Below are 15,108 nucleotides of genomic sequence, written 5' to 3'. Positions count from 1 at the left end.
ATTGATGGGCTAATATAAGTTGTGTGAATTTACGAAAAAAAAATTGCTACAGATATTTTTTAATTGAAAATTATGAAATACAAGTTTATGGCTAAAAATAAGAAATAAAAATAATCTGAACCAAAGGAAATGATATTAAGTCTGCGTAGAGTATTATAATAATACCTAATATATTACACAGCAGTACATAACTGACATGTTCTCTACACAAATAGTGTACATATTGTTACAATTACTTAGAGATAAAATATCTCTTGTCCAGAAAAAAAACAACAAACAAATATCTTTAAGAAAAGTTATCTATAAAAAAGACAAGGAACAACCTAGATTGAAAACTTCCTCTAAAGATATTAGCATGCACACGTAACTGTCCATTTGGGTTTTCTCCCGCGTACCGGTCACGTGTCTCCTTAGAATATTTCCCTTTCAATGGACGTATACATCGTCAGGAATGGTAACTCCACATTCGATCCACGTTCCAAACCAATTGTACGATGGCCCCAGATACCCAATATCTCCAAAATTAAAAGGTTCATTCATCTCTTGCCGGTAATACCCTGTATATCATATATCATAATGACATTAAGTACCACTCTTGAATCTAACTCAGCAGGATCATTACAAGTTTAAGGTGGTACGTGGTACCTTCAGAAAACACCGCTGGTTAAAAACGTTACAATCAAAATATAAATACAGATTGCATAAGTTGAATTGTATTTAAACATAAAATACATCTCAAATATATGGTGGCATATCTCCGCCCCTTGTGTGCAAGTTATTTTTCTATTAATTATGTCGACATGCAAGATAAAGATGTTGACATGCAAGATAATTATGCCAACATGCAACATAACTATGTTGACATGCAAGAAAACTGCAATCAAATAAGAGTTATAAAAAATCTCAAATATCGCCAACATGTGTCATCTAAGATGCTAAATGCACTGGCGTCGGAAGCAAATTTAAAGTGGGGGGGGGGGGGTGGCTAGACTGATCCTCAGAAATATTAAGAGAAAAAACCTAATTCCCAAAATCATGAAAATCCTTATCCAGGGGGAGGGGGGGTAAACCTATACTTCCAAAACAAACAATCTTACCTACCATACATTTTTTTTCCCAAACCATGAAAATCCTAATCTCCGTGGGGGGGGGGGGGGGGGGGGGAGGAGGGGGGGGGCTAGTATGCCTATGACTCCAACTTCTCAATCTTCCAAAGGTACAATTATATTTCCTGCGAAAAAAAGTGGGGGGGGGGGGGGGGCTGAATCCTCTATTCTGCTATGTGCCTAATGGTTAGGTCTTACTTTGCAAAAAAAAGTAGGGGGGGGGGGGGTAAGCCCCCCCTAGCCCCCCCCCCCTTGATTCCGACGCCTATGAGATGCGCTACCTATTGATGTCAACATGCAACTTATTTATGCTAACATGCAACATCTTTATGTCCACATGCAACTTATTTATGTCGACATGCAACTTAGTTACGTCAACATGCAACTTCTTTATGTCGACATGCAACTTACTTATGTTAACATGCAAGATAAATATGTTGACATGCAACATAGTCATGTCGACATGCAACTTATATTGAGGGGGGGGGGACTAGTATACCTATAACTCCAATTTTCATTATCACTAGTTATATTTCAATTTTTTAAAGGTACATAACAATTATGTTTACTGCGGAAAAAAGGTGAAGGGGGGGGGGGGGGGGGCTGGCCCCCTGTTGCGTTGCTATGTGCCTGATGGTTAGGTTGACATACAACTTATAAGTTGCATGTCAACATATTTATCTCGCATGTAAACATAACTAAGTTGCATTTCAACATATTTATCTCGCATGTTAACATAGCTAAGTTGCATGTTGACATAAATAAGTTGCATGTCGACATAAATAAGTTGCATGTTGAGATAAATAAGTTGCATGTCAGCACATTTATCTTGCATGTTAACATAAATAAGTTGCATGTCGACATAAAAAGGTAGCCTCTAGCATCTTGGATGTCACAGGTGGTCGATATTTGAGATTTTGTATAATTCTTATCTGATTGCAATTTTTCTTGCATGTCAACATAGTTATGTTGCATGTTGACATAATTATATTGCATGTCGACATATTTGATAGAAAAATAACTTGCACACAAGGGGCAGAGATATGATATATATAATTATTCAACATTATAAAAGTAAAATAGATAAAATCAGCAGCAGGTTTCGAACTCATGACAAACCAAAAGCCAACACTTCAACGTACTGCGTAAAGAAGATTCTTTACCTTTACGAGAATCTTCGGGTAGCCAGACCGTAAGACGGTCTATGGTCCGTCAACCCGAATCAGAGTCAGGTATAGATCTATAGCTAGGTACTGTGTTATGTTGTTACTCTAACAGATTATCATTTCAACACGTGATAGAAAAAACCGTTTGAAATACATCTGTTTGATTACCTTGGATGTCGGGACTTTGATCGTAGTCTGGAGATTCTAAGGCCGTCGAAGTGGTTCCTCCAATCAGCTCACAGTGGTCGTCGCCGGATCCGGACCCGTCCGCGATGTTGTAGAACATACCGTAGAAGTCGTCACTCAGAAACAGATGGTATCTAAAACACGTCGGTCGTGGGTTAATGGTGTCATAACAGTATTTCAATGAAAGTTCATAGCCGAGGCAAAATAATTCCCAAATTTCCCTTTGAATTTGGGGCGTTTCCATCAGAAATCTTAACGAGCCAAAAAAAACCAAAACAAAACAAAAAAGCGCTAATTCCCAAAATCACGAAAATCCTATTCCTTGGCGGGGGGGGGGGGGGGGGGGGGGGGTGACTAGTATATATAACTCAAATTTTCATTGTCACTAGTAATATTTCAAATTTTTTAAAGGTATATTTAGGAACAATTCTATTTGCTGCGAAAAAAAAGTGAGGGGGGGGGGGGGCTGGCCCCCTGTTGCTATGTGCCTGATGGTTAGGTCTAACTTTGCAAGAAAACGGGGGGGGGGGGGCTAATCCCCCTTAGCCCCCGGTTCCAACGCCTATGCGCAAAGGGGGAAAATTTTGGTGTATAACATGATTCTACAGAAGATAGCGCAGGGGTATTGCAAAGATATAAAGGAATTCATTAAAATATTGACTTCGTGAAGAGCGACATTCATCCCATCCCAGAGTAGAGGGAGAAATGGTTCTTAAATGTGTGACCACAGTATGTCTCGAAAACTAAAGACAAATGGGAGGATCGGAAGCACGCTTTCTATAGGTCTATGCGTCTACACTTAATGTATTTGACTGGTAGTTTAAGTCTGAAATACAATGAAAACCCTTATAGGATACCTTGTTGGAGAACAGAGGATTATTCCCACGTATTTTCCAGGGTTGTAGGTGGAGTTTTTGATGTACATATCGCCATAGCAAGCATTGTATGAGTCGTCAAATGTGAAATCCTTCGGCAAGAAGCAGTTTGGGTCTGCGAGGCAGGAGTCAATGCCATCTGAAAATGAAAAAGATTGTTGCATGTTGTCAATAAAATGTATTTTAAAAACTTAAGGAAAAAGGAAGCAACCCTTGTACGAAAGCTCCCTTGCAGAAGGCTATTCGGGAATCAAAATACGAGATGTTAAATATCGAATATTGAATTTCGTATCTCAAATTTCGATCTCGTACCCTCACGTTTAATTTCAAGATTTATATAATACAAATTCATGTGGTAACTACATTGTACAAATAAATTTACACCTTTAGTACAGTATGTGCTACTGCATGACTTTCATGAATTTGACGTCGGATGCTGAATCAAGTTTACGTGTAGCTGACCGATAAGTATTATTATCCAAGACTTCATTAAACACTAGAGGCAATGGCACTGCATTTTATACAGATTTCATCAATATTAAACATGAATTACTCACTGTCACATGTCAAGTTGGCCTTAGACCAAGACCCATCAATTCGGCACGTTGTGTTTGGGTTGTCTCCCGTTGCGTTGTATCCAGGTAGACACTCGTACGTCAGAACGGAACCCACCACTCGATCTGTGACGTTGATGGCAGTTCCCCGGATGGTGGGGGGTTCCGCTGTACACGTGTCGTGCGCTGAAAAATGTTAGAGTGTATGATTTGCTCTTTCTGGCGAAAACTGTGATGCCTTACACGTCAGCAAATAATTTCTTAGACATACTTGGCATACTTAAAATCTTTGCAAACCTAAAGACAATCTTTATTGACAATGGGGGGGGGGGGGGGGTGTAAATGTTTTAAAAAGATAAAAGAACAACGTGTTTCAGGTCGCCTTAGATACAAATAATCGTCAAGCTAGCCATTTTTTTTTTTTTATAAAATATATATCTTCTATATAGTATTAGACCAAAGTTGCAAAACTAAAAACATGTGCCAATATATGCGTTCATTTCGGTTGTTTACTATTCTGTTATATTTGAAATACATGTAGATACAAGTACATGTAACGATCCAAAACAATTTCATCTGTTCTTAACAATAAACAGAATAATTTCGTACAGCCGTGATCCACAAAATCGATATTAGGAATATATATTTAATTAACACATATTACTGGCCTATAGGCAGATCAAAGTTAGGAACGGTCGGACCACCGTAAATAAGCGACTTACCGGTACACGTATATAGTGTAGGTAACTTTGAAAACTAAAAAAATTGGTATTAAAAACGTCTTAATACCAGTAACTATATGCATACAGAGACATGATACATACATGTACACATTGTATAACAATACTACGGTTTTTCCGTATACAGTTGGTCTTCTTCTTTTGGATTTTTTTTTCGACCTTTGAGAATATTTACATGTATACCATGTACATGTAATGTTGTAGAATACGTACAGATATCTGGAATGCAGACTGGATTTGTGTTGTGTAAATTGACACACAGCTTCCCCGGGTCGCAGTTATTTGAAGTTAAACAAGAATCCCCAGAACTCTGCATAAATGTAAAAACAAAATTAAAATGAGAATTGTAACCCAATGAATCGAGACAAATCAGATGTTTTCAGTGTCTGTTTCAGTCATGCCAAAACGTTTGTATAGTATTTAATTTACATGATCATTATCAATGTATTGTTAAAAGAATGAATTGAATAGATAAATGCTAAAACTTTAAACGATTTAATTATATATCATGCATTAAAAATTAATATTTGCGTGTTTATTGCCACATAATTTGCAACATGCAAAGAAAAAAATCAGTTACGCCAGTTTATGTGGTATTTATAGGAGATATCATCATCAGTCTGGTTTTAATCCTTCGGTTAATGATAGCGTATCAAAAATTTAAATACAAGTAGATTGCTTGTGCTAGACGACATGCCGCTCTGCGCATGTGTGATCATGAAGCGGAAGGGAAACTTGATAATTTTGTGAATTATGTCAAAAAATAATGCATTAATGTTTCTCATAGTGGGTTAACTTGGTCCAAATTTAACGCACTTTGAAATTTTTTTTCAAAGTGCGTAATTTTTTCAAAGTGCATTGCCAGAACGCACATCAATGAAAAAAGAATGAAGACAAATGATGTTCTTGTGCAATCACTTGCAGCATGCTCTCTGGTATGTCAAGTCAAAGTTTGTGAGAGAATAAGAGGTTGTCCAGCCACTGTACATGGGGTTTTTGTTTTGCCTTGTTTTTCTCAATTTCAATAAGTGGACCTAGCCGTATGAAAAAAATCATTAATGTACATGTACAAGTACACCCTGAATAGTTTAAATATTATTCTCTCGGTCTATTAATAGCGTTCAACTTATATTACCTTTTTGTTCTAAACTACTTGTTTGAAATTGGACCTTACCAAAAAATGAAAAGAAAACGATTAAATTGAATAATACAAAAAACTTGGTATAACTTAATTCATTGACCTACCAAATAAGGCCGATTTACATTGATTTTCGTATTTTTTATTGATGTTAAAACACCTTTAAACAAGCAATATTTGCATAATCATCTTGGTCAATATGATCACAACTTTTTTTTCAATGAGGCAATTTAGACAAATATTTACTGAATACTTTCTCAGTGAATTTTCAAATATTTATACTGTCTTAACTGATGACTTTAATTATCATATGTAAAACAATGCTCATTTTGAATAAACTAAACCCTCTGGTCTTGTTTTTGTTAATTTTCATATATAATTATCGTGTTCTTTGATATAAAAAAATAACTGTTGCATTTAAGATTAAATTATTATATTGGTGGAAGTTCTAAGGAAAGGGTGGATATCGTTTGTACACGTATATTGTTAATTAAGTAATCATTCAACATGGACGTTTCCTTCATATACATCCTTAAAACTACCAGAAATTCATTCAACATTTCATTTTGACATTGTAAAATTTATTAGAATTTTGTAAACATATTGATGAACATATCAGAATTACGTGTGTAATTAGAATTCAGAAAGCAGTTTGTCAATAGAATGAAAGAATTGCAAAATTAGTCAAAATATTCTCTGATCGATTTCACAATACTTTTGACATGATTACGCGTGTTATATGTACATATTTTACATACATTAATTTTCTTTTGGGTCTCTCTCTCTCTCTCTCTCTCTCTCTCTCTCTCTCTCTCTCTCTCTCTCTCTCTCTCTCTCTCTCTCTCTCTCTCTCTCTCTCTCTCTCTCTCTCTCTCTCTCTCTCTCTCTCCTGACGATATTTCTATGTGCGTCTAGTAGATCAATACTGCAATTGTTCGATGTACACATCAATAACGATATGTTGCAAAATTTATATCTCAAGCCTGTGGGAAATGATATTCCGCGCACGCACGTTTCATTCATCGATCGAGCATGTCAATTAATGTTTTACGAAGCCACTGGACATTAAGCTTAAATTTTATGTTGCATAATGATTTTACAATTGTAAATTCATCGGAATGATTTGCATTTTTTGGTAAAAAAAATTAGTTTCAGATTTCATTAAAGAATTTGGCACTTCTCCAATTATTTGAATATTTTTGGTATGATGTAAGAAATTTTCTTTTAAATAGTTTTATTAAAAAAATGATATTAAAACATTTTAAAAATACTTTACTGAATTACACGTACATGTACCTTTTAGATAGCCTCAGACTTTTTATAAAGAACATGAGACTCTCAACGACAATAGGAAGTGAAGTGTGTTTAAGTCCTGTGCAGATTGAAACAATACAACACTAAATTAGGGGGTTACTAGTTACTAGTAGTACTGGTGTTTGAAAAAAAATCACAGGTAGGAACAGTGACAAGATCAGAACAAGGGGGCTTCAAAACTAAATAACTCTGTATAAAAATATCATCACTATCCTTTATTGTTATTGTAGTATGGGGATGACAAAATCAACGGATTCATATGAGATATGTTTTTGCATCGATTGGATTTTTGGTATATCAATTATTTTCACGAAAAACCATGTTATCAAGTTGTGCGTAGCAGTGTTTTCTTGTACATGTATTTAGATTACTTATGGCCTGTGGCATGTTATTTTGACTTTTTTCCGGAGAGCTACATGTACACACATCTTGCAATTATAGTGTGATGAAAATGGCAAGATTTGACCGCTCAAATTCAAGGATTTGTGGGTACTGTTCTTTTTATATATGATTTATTTTAACTACTAAAATATTCAACATTATGATTGCTATTTTAAATATTCATGTATATATATTTATTTAAAAATAAATTTGTGCTATAATTTATACATTGTAGTAACTAATGAAATGTACAATATGTCATAAACTATTTTAAACTTGCTATATTTTTTTTTACTTGTAAGAATAAATTATTTCAGAAAGGACAGTAAGCAATAATATACTGAGTTAAATTCGGTGTTCATTACCACATATTTTAAAATATGTATCTCTATGGAAGGTTTTCTATAAAACCGGAAACGCTTTGTAATTGTTTTGCGACTACATGTAATATGAGAAGAACAGTAATATTATATTATGAATTTTCTTTTTTTTGTTACCATAAGTGTATTTATTTTCGATAACCTGAGGATCTTTTCTGTGTACATGTTCGAATCATTAATTTTCAACACTTTAACTATTTTACTGCTATTACTTTCTAGACCACAATGGTATATATATATAACTTAAAATGTTAAAAATGAAATGTTGAATATAGGCCTACTGGCTTTGAACTAGTATTTACCATAGACTTTAGTACATGATTGTCCGAAATTAAGTTTGTGCCTTAAGGTGGCTCTATACACCACTTTTTGATGACGCAGTACGCAAAAAAGTAACTCTGGAAGCATGCAATTCCGGTACTGACTGATTTAAACTGAGGCGAATTGTATGGGGACCGCTCTTTTGAAAAATTTGTTAAATGAATAAATTTAATTTGATAATTGGAAAATACATTACTTACAAGTAATGTGGTATGTGACACCTTCACGTTGTGTGGTATTATATGTGAAAATAAACAATAAAATCAAGTACAATTTTTTAAATAGTTTCTTTCCCATCATCGATATGTTACACCGTAGCGCAGTGGGTTAATGGGTACACTACAAACCTGTCGGTCATGAGTTCGATTCCCGTTGAGAACAATAATTTTTTAACTTTTCAAAGTTTTCTAAAACGTATTTTTTTGTTGAATACTGTAAAAGAAAATTCTAAACCGGTGAAAATATTTCAATTACAATATACTTTAACGCACATTAATATCGACACCTCAAGGGGATGGAAGGGTTGCTTTGAATTTCTCTCAGGTTGGATCGATACATAAATCCTATTAGCCTAGTCAATTTTCCCCTTTATTTATTTGACTTAGTTTTGCATTAAAGCGAATATATTCACTTATACAGGCATATTAAATGAGATATGTATGTATTTATCATTCCAACATTATATCTAGGAAATTTTCTTCAACTCAGAAATGAAAAGTCCCCAAGGTGTTTTGGGACTTAGGAACGATAACCCTTACCTGAGGAACTTTCATACCAAATAAAATTTAAAATATTTTTTGTGTTTATTTGCAATGATTTTCATTCAATTTTTAATGTCACATTTATTGAAATACATTTTTTTATAACATCAAGCAACTTTTTCAGATGATTTGTCAACAGAGTAAGAAAATATGAAAGACTATGTTTTGGGGAAATACTACAAAAAATTGTAATAATAACATTTTTGAATGTTAATAAGTGTTGTATTTTTTTTTATGTGTCCGAAGGAAATATCCATCAAATGACAAAAAAAAATTCTCTCAATTTGTTAATAGTTGTCTTTTAAAAAAATATTTTACACAAACACGAAAAAACATTAAAAAATTCTTTAAAAATACCTATAGTATCCCTATCAATATTTTAATATTTGATAAGTATATGTTTTGTGGTCTTCTATTGAAAATTGGAATAAACTGTGGGTGTATAGAGCCACCTTAAAAGCTTGGAAAATAATAATTATTTCAATTTTACAAAGTCAACGATCGATCCACTAATAAGTGCTAGTCTTTATGATGTATAAAAGTTTTAAAATATTTTGATGTTACATGAAACGTCAGCAAATTATTCACATTAAAAAACAAAAAAATTTAGTGGAAAATAGAGGTAGTATTTAGCATTTCAAATATTAGAACTGGAAATGGTGGTCATTCTTATATCTAATGTATAGTCTCCCCTTATTTATGAAATAGTTGATCACATGATTCACATCTCGAATCTGTACCAGAAGTCTAAACAGCGGTTATTAATTTGCCTGTCCCCCACCCTGTTTTTAATGACTGTAATTTTCGTACTTACGTAGGATATTGCAGAGATGTCCAGATAGTCATAATTCGGATCATCGACGTATTCCCCGGGAAAACGACCGGCTGTGGAGGTCCTCAGCTCACACAAATGAAGGTATTTGTTGAAATTGATGGACTCGCAGAGTTTTCGGGTGACGCATTCTTCGATGCAATGCTGAGGCCCCCTGACTGTCATATTGTAAAGGGTATGTCCAACAAGCCGTTTGCTGAGAGTAAATTTGCTGTAGAATTTGATCAGGGATCCTCCTGTTGGTACAACAAGGAGAAAAACGCCAACGAGTAATATACTGGTCAGCGCCATACTTTTATCTACAATTTTCATCATTTATAAAACAGTGTATTTTCTACTGTCCGTTTACTCTGTGGCAGCTCTCTAGGAGAGAGGGTGTTTGTGTGTCATTGCTCAAAAAACATGTGGAAAAAATCATTAAATTCTCAACTTATGGACGCGTGGTAGAGAATCCCAATTAAAGGGAGGGGCTTTAACTATTGATAGTTTACTCTCAACATTTCTGTACTAAGTACCTCCTGCTGATTTTTGCCAAATGCATTGTTTTACAAAACCGGACTCTTCATGCCTTTATACTGGTTAAGAATGTATATATAAAGCCAAAGTTTTTTGAGGTTGTCTAGCGAAGGCATAATATTTGGGCTCAGTATCACGCAGTTCATAGGATTTTTAATTAAGAAAGTCGCAGTCAAAGTCTGACATAAATATATTGCTAAAAATCGAAGTCTTAAATCATTTGAGACAATATTAATGAATAGGGTATACTGTGAGAAGCCAAGTAATATATTTTTGTTTTATATAAATGTTTCGGATTTCTTTAGCTATGTAAACATTTTCCAGCTCCGTCAACCCCCTGTAGAGCTATAAATCTGCAACTAGATACATGTTAATAAAATATTACGCTAGAAAGATCATAATGAGGGAACATAATTATATGTACATGTATACATCATCTGGGACTCTTTGTTCAACACTGTACATGTACTTCATCCGTTTTAAAATTTTACCAGATTGAGCTCTTCAGTTCACTAACTTTAAAACGGTGAACTACATGTTCGATCGAGAACTTACTCGAAGGATGTCCTACTAAAACAATGTCATATTTTGAATGACTGGCCTCATTTCCTTCACTTTTTTTTTTTATTTCGATCAAGTTAATCTTATTTGTAATGACTAAATTCATGGCCCATACTGTTAGTTTAAGAGGTTTAATAATGGAAGTTGAATATATTATTCATTCGGGGGATAACAAATGTACCATGTTTTAATCGTTACTGTAAGTTCAAAATGACAATCATCAAAATTCATAACTACCGGTACACTTTTTCTTCGAAAATGAGCTGTAATATTTCGTGACTTCATATTATATTGAAAATTTTGAATTTACTACCACCCATTAGTTCAAATACAAAATGACTTGCCGTTAATCTAAGATCATGAACACTAACAACTTCTATCACAAGTGCTTGAGGACAGAAAAAGTTTTAACATTTTATATTTTAGTCGGAGTATACAAACCATTATCAATTATTTCATCTCAAAACAGTATGATAATGCATTCCTATTCTCATTTTGATGCGCGTTTTCTATTGAATGCCAAATGTGAAATGAGCATAAAAAACAATTGAATGCTTTTGAAAATGAAATGGTTTTTAAAAATCGATTATACAAGTATCGTAACATCATTTTCTGTGTACGCCATTCTCTCACATCATACAAATTAAGATCACTATTTTCTACCTGGCTAACTACGTGTTCCCTACCCATTTCCAACATTCATACGCCGGGAACAAAATAAAATCAACATTCTATAAAACAATTATAAAATATTTAATGATATTTAATTACAATATTCAAGGTTTTAGACTGTTGGCCAGGTTGTCAACATCCACATCTTTCCAGTCCGGATAAATCATGGGAAGCTCAGAGGTTAGCTGGTCCACGACTGGCTTCAACAGGTCGAAGAGCAGGTGCGATCCTACCATTGAAAGGTGAAGGCCGTCAGACAATGTCTCCTGCCAATTCTGGTGGAGGAAAAATATCCAAGTGCTTAATTTCAGAACTCTATGGGGAAAATATCGATTGATGATCTTTAATATGGAATTTAGATATGATGTAGAATTTATTATTTGGAGTTGCAGTTCTGTAGCTATTACTCATTTGCTTTAAAGACATGCACGAATCTATAAGGGGTCGGGGTCCGTACCCCTCCCTCCTGGAAAAAAACACACTTGTTTAATTCACATATTAAAATTACCAAAAATAAGACCCCCCCATTCTTACATTGTACAAAAATTTTCTTGATCCGCGCGATAAAACGGTAGCTGCACGCCTATAAAAAGGTTGCATTTTTAATGATTTGGGAATCACTGTGCGTGTCCGAAAGCGACGGGTTGCTATGATACTGTATGGAAAGAAAATAGCTAGCCTATTAGAGGTCGTATTTTTGAAAATTCATTTGCAAGTAGTCTATACCATTGTACGGCTATTCAGTGTGATATCTTACTTCAAGCTTCATGATGCTGCCGTAGAAATCTACAGACTTGGTGCCGCATTCTCTCGCCGCATCTAAACAGGCATCTGCATACTTCCCCGCGGTAAGGTTGCATTTTGTAAAGACCTTATCTGAAAAATTGATGATTGTGCTCATCAAAAACAAAATATTTAGGTACATTGTTGCATATAAAAGTAACGAAGGTGTAATTATTTGGGTCAGAAGTTATTTTCTACGAGAGAGAGAGAGAGAGAGAGAGAGAGAGAGAGAGAGAGAGAGAGAGAGAGAGAGAGAGAGAGAGAGAGAGAGAGAGAGAGATGTTAACTGCTGTTAAGAAGGACAAACTACATACATATACATGTGTTGTGTCTTAAAAGAAATCATTGTAATGATTTAATCTCATTTGCAGCAAAAGAAATTTAATGCATTCAAAACAAATTGTTATACTGGAAAAATTACCGTTATCTAAGCAAAATTTCTTCCAAGCCTTTTCATCACAGGCAGGTGGAGCTATCAAAACAATTTTGTCCTTTGGAATACCAAAATCCTGCAGTGAAAAAATCTATTTGAAGAAGAAACCTCAACCAAAATAGATTAATGAACTACAAAAATTATTAGTACATGTAAGTACATCATTCGTAAACTAAAACGGCAGTTAGATGAATTATCTAGTTTATTAAGTTGGTATGGGTTCTGTCAACATTAATGTGGATAAAAAAACATTGTGATCAAAATACTTTCATCGCGGTTTAAAATTTTACAATATTTGACCAAAAATCATGTTTAAAAATTTTTTGGAAAGGAAAAAAAATTATTACAGGCCTGGCCCAGCGGAATTCGAACTGATAAATTATAGATTTGTAGTAAACGACCTAAATATAATTTATTGTGCTACGCTTTTAGGTAACAATTTCGGGTAAGAAAACATTTATAATATTACTATACTTCAAGTTGGTTTAATTGTTTATTTCGATAATTCGAAGTAAACAATAAGTAGAATATATTATGCTAAACCACCTTAATACTGGCCCACATAAGGCATTTTTTGTTGTATTACTGACAGGATGGACTCAGATAAAGAAGCAATTGAACTATGATGATAAACATTACATTAAAATGCATATGTACCATCATCATTTCAACCATATCCTTTAAATCCTGTTTGTATCGAGGCAGTGGGACGTGTTGAACTGTGTTCTCTGGTAAGTTAGAATCGTTGGCTCCAAGAAATATGGTAGCAAATGCAATATCTTGTGGGTCGAATTCTTTTAAAATATCGGGTAATATAACCCTACACCATCTTGTATTGTAACCTGAAAAGCCGCGAGTTATGACGTCACATTTTCTGAAATAACAAGAACTAATCAAATTAACTTACGGATGTAAGTAACATATTAAATAAAAAGGTAAAAATGTCTCAAACGAAAGAGTGAAGCAAAACAAAAGAAAAAAACCCATCGTTGACTGAAAAATTGTTTAGTGATAATTTTTGTGTTATTCTCGCTAACATTCAATTATTATTACGCTGTTAAACATAAATATTGGTTTAATGAACTAGAAACTCATTTTGTTTTTACAAACGTGTATCAATTAATGCATTGAAATGGTTCTTAATATTTCACCTTTGCAAGTGATCGGCTAAAAGCGCTGCATACGAACCATCCTTTGAAAATCCAAACTACAACAAAACAAACATTATTCATTTATGGCATCCTCTACGCTTCGTACATTTCAATTAGTTTTACTTTCATTTTACCTCACATTTCCATATTTAAATTTTTATTAAAACTCGACAAATTAACCTTTCAAGACTTTATAGATTCGGTTCGATTAATCAAACCTTTCTGACTTTATGGCTTCGGTTTTGTATAGAAACTATTTTCTTTTACAAATTTTACGATGATTTATTATAATTGTTATGAAACTTATGCTACCAATAATTCTTTTCGACACGTTTTTGACCTTTCAAAAAATTTTAACATATCAAATTTGCGATATGAATTGCAGGTAGCCATACACTGTACCTGCGTGAGAGAATCTCCGACAAGGAGGACCTTTTTCCATAGGGACCTGGCGGGAGTTACACCGGCGGACATGATAACAAATACATATGGAGGACTATTCGGGTTGATTTTCTATTATACTAGTAAACCCGATGTCATTCTATTCATAGAAATGACGTGGTTTTAAAAAGAAGTCTGAATTTATGACCTGGGTTGAAAGCTATTCTAGTCTGTCGACAATATAAAAAATAAGCAGTCAATGCTTCAAAATACAAATGGGTTAAAATATTTTAATTGTGATTTGTTTGTTTATAAAAAGAAGAAAAAAGTTATCAAGTAGTAATTTGGTATTTATTTACATAATCATATAATGCACATACATGTACATTTGTATTATTTACAAACAAATTTTAAATTAAATGTAAAAATTATTTCTGATTTTGTATTGTCCCTGAGACAAATGTGGAATGCTACACCAAAATTTTATTTTATGGATCGTTAGAGTATCATTTCTGAAGCAAGATTGCGTTGTTCACAGAAGGATATATGCCCTTACGGTGGAATAACACTCCTGGAAAAAGTCACTCAAATTAACAGGATTTTTTTTGATAATGAAAGATATAATGATAAATAAACTGAACGGATCACAAGTCCGACACTTTATCCACTCGGCTATGGAGTATATTAAAGTTTCATGATTCAGTCCATAAAATCCTTTTAATAAAACGAAATGTCGTTTTGTGATGATGTGTTATTCCACTTTGATTTTTTTATACGAATTTTTTTTTTATCTTTAACGAAAAAGTAGAAAATCGATGATCTATTTTAGTTGCAAGTTACGCACTGTAAAATTTAAA

The 15,108-nt window shown here is 33.8% G+C and overlaps 2 protein-coding genes and 1 long non-coding RNA gene across 3 annotated transcripts; 1 reads left to right on the top strand and 2 right to left on the bottom strand.

Annotated features, from left to right (window-relative positions):
• Positions 1 to 6: 6 nt before the first annotated feature.
• On the bottom strand, positions 7 to 10,369 carry LOC105322695 (uncharacterized). Its single transcript, XM_011421543.4, has 6 exons — positions 9,737 to 10,369; positions 4,841 to 4,937; positions 3,891 to 4,073; positions 3,316 to 3,472; positions 2,441 to 2,592; positions 7 to 557 (listed from the first exon to the last, which is right to left on the bottom strand). The coding sequence occupies exons 1-6, from the start codon at positions 10,067 to 10,069 to the stop codon at positions 427 to 429; spliced, it is 1,053 nt and encodes a 350-aa protein (XP_011419845.3). The 5' UTR covers positions 10,070 to 10,369; the 3' UTR covers positions 7 to 426.
• On the top strand, positions 7,403 to 11,750 carry LOC136275675 (uncharacterized). Its single transcript, XR_010714196.1, has 3 exons — positions 7,403 to 7,568; positions 9,741 to 9,838; positions 11,632 to 11,750. It is a non-coding gene; the product is annotated as an uncharacterized lncRNA (long non-coding RNA).
• On the bottom strand, positions 11,570 to 14,417 carry LOC105322693 (isoamyl acetate-hydrolyzing esterase 1 homolog). The gene is made up of 6 exons (XM_011421542.4): positions 14,273 to 14,417; positions 13,871 to 13,926; positions 13,377 to 13,593; positions 12,708 to 12,795; positions 12,261 to 12,379; positions 11,570 to 11,778 (listed from the first exon to the last, which is right to left on the bottom strand). The coding sequence occupies exons 1-6, from the start codon at positions 14,342 to 14,344 to the stop codon at positions 11,608 to 11,610; spliced, it is 723 nt and encodes a 240-aa protein (XP_011419844.3). The 5' UTR covers positions 14,345 to 14,417; the 3' UTR covers positions 11,570 to 11,607.
• Positions 14,418 to 15,108: the final 691 nt, after the last annotated feature.

The sequence above is a fragment of the Magallana gigas genome, chromosome 5 (genome assembly GCF_963853765.1).
Source record: "Magallana gigas chromosome 5, xbMagGiga1.1, whole genome shotgun sequence".
In the NCBI taxonomy this organism is placed as follows: domain Eukaryota; kingdom Metazoa; phylum Mollusca; class Bivalvia; order Ostreida; family Ostreidae; genus Magallana; species Magallana gigas.
The sequence above is the reverse complement of the archived record's forward strand: the minus strand, read 5'-3'. Positions and strand labels throughout refer to the sequence as shown.

Bases quoted from the DNA above. Each gene is read 5' to 3' on its own strand.
- LOC105322695 (XM_011421543.4), bottom strand. From the start codon at position 10,069: ATGATGAAAATTGTAGATAAAAGTATGGCGCTGACCAGTATATTACTC. The intron at 4,938-9,736 runs GTAAGTACGAAA...ACATTTATGCAG, and splicing joins ACATCTCTGCAATATCCTAC to AGTTCTGGGGATTCTTGTTT. The intron at 3,473-3,890 runs GTGAGTAATTCA...TTTCATTTTCAG, and splicing joins GGCCAACTTGACATGTGACA to ATGGCATTGACTCCTGCCTC.
- LOC105322693 (XM_011421542.4), bottom strand. From the start codon at position 14,344: ATGTCCGCCGGTGTAACTCCCGCCAGGTCCCTATGGAAAAAGGTCCTC. The intron at 13,927-14,272 runs GTACAGTGTATG...GTTTTGTTGTAG, and splicing joins TCGGAGATTCTCTCACGCAG to TTTGGATTTTCAAAGGATGG. The intron at 12,380-12,707 runs GTAATTTTTCCA...TCAATTTTTCAG, and splicing joins GAAATTTTGCTTAGATAACG to ATAAGGTCTTTACAAAATGC.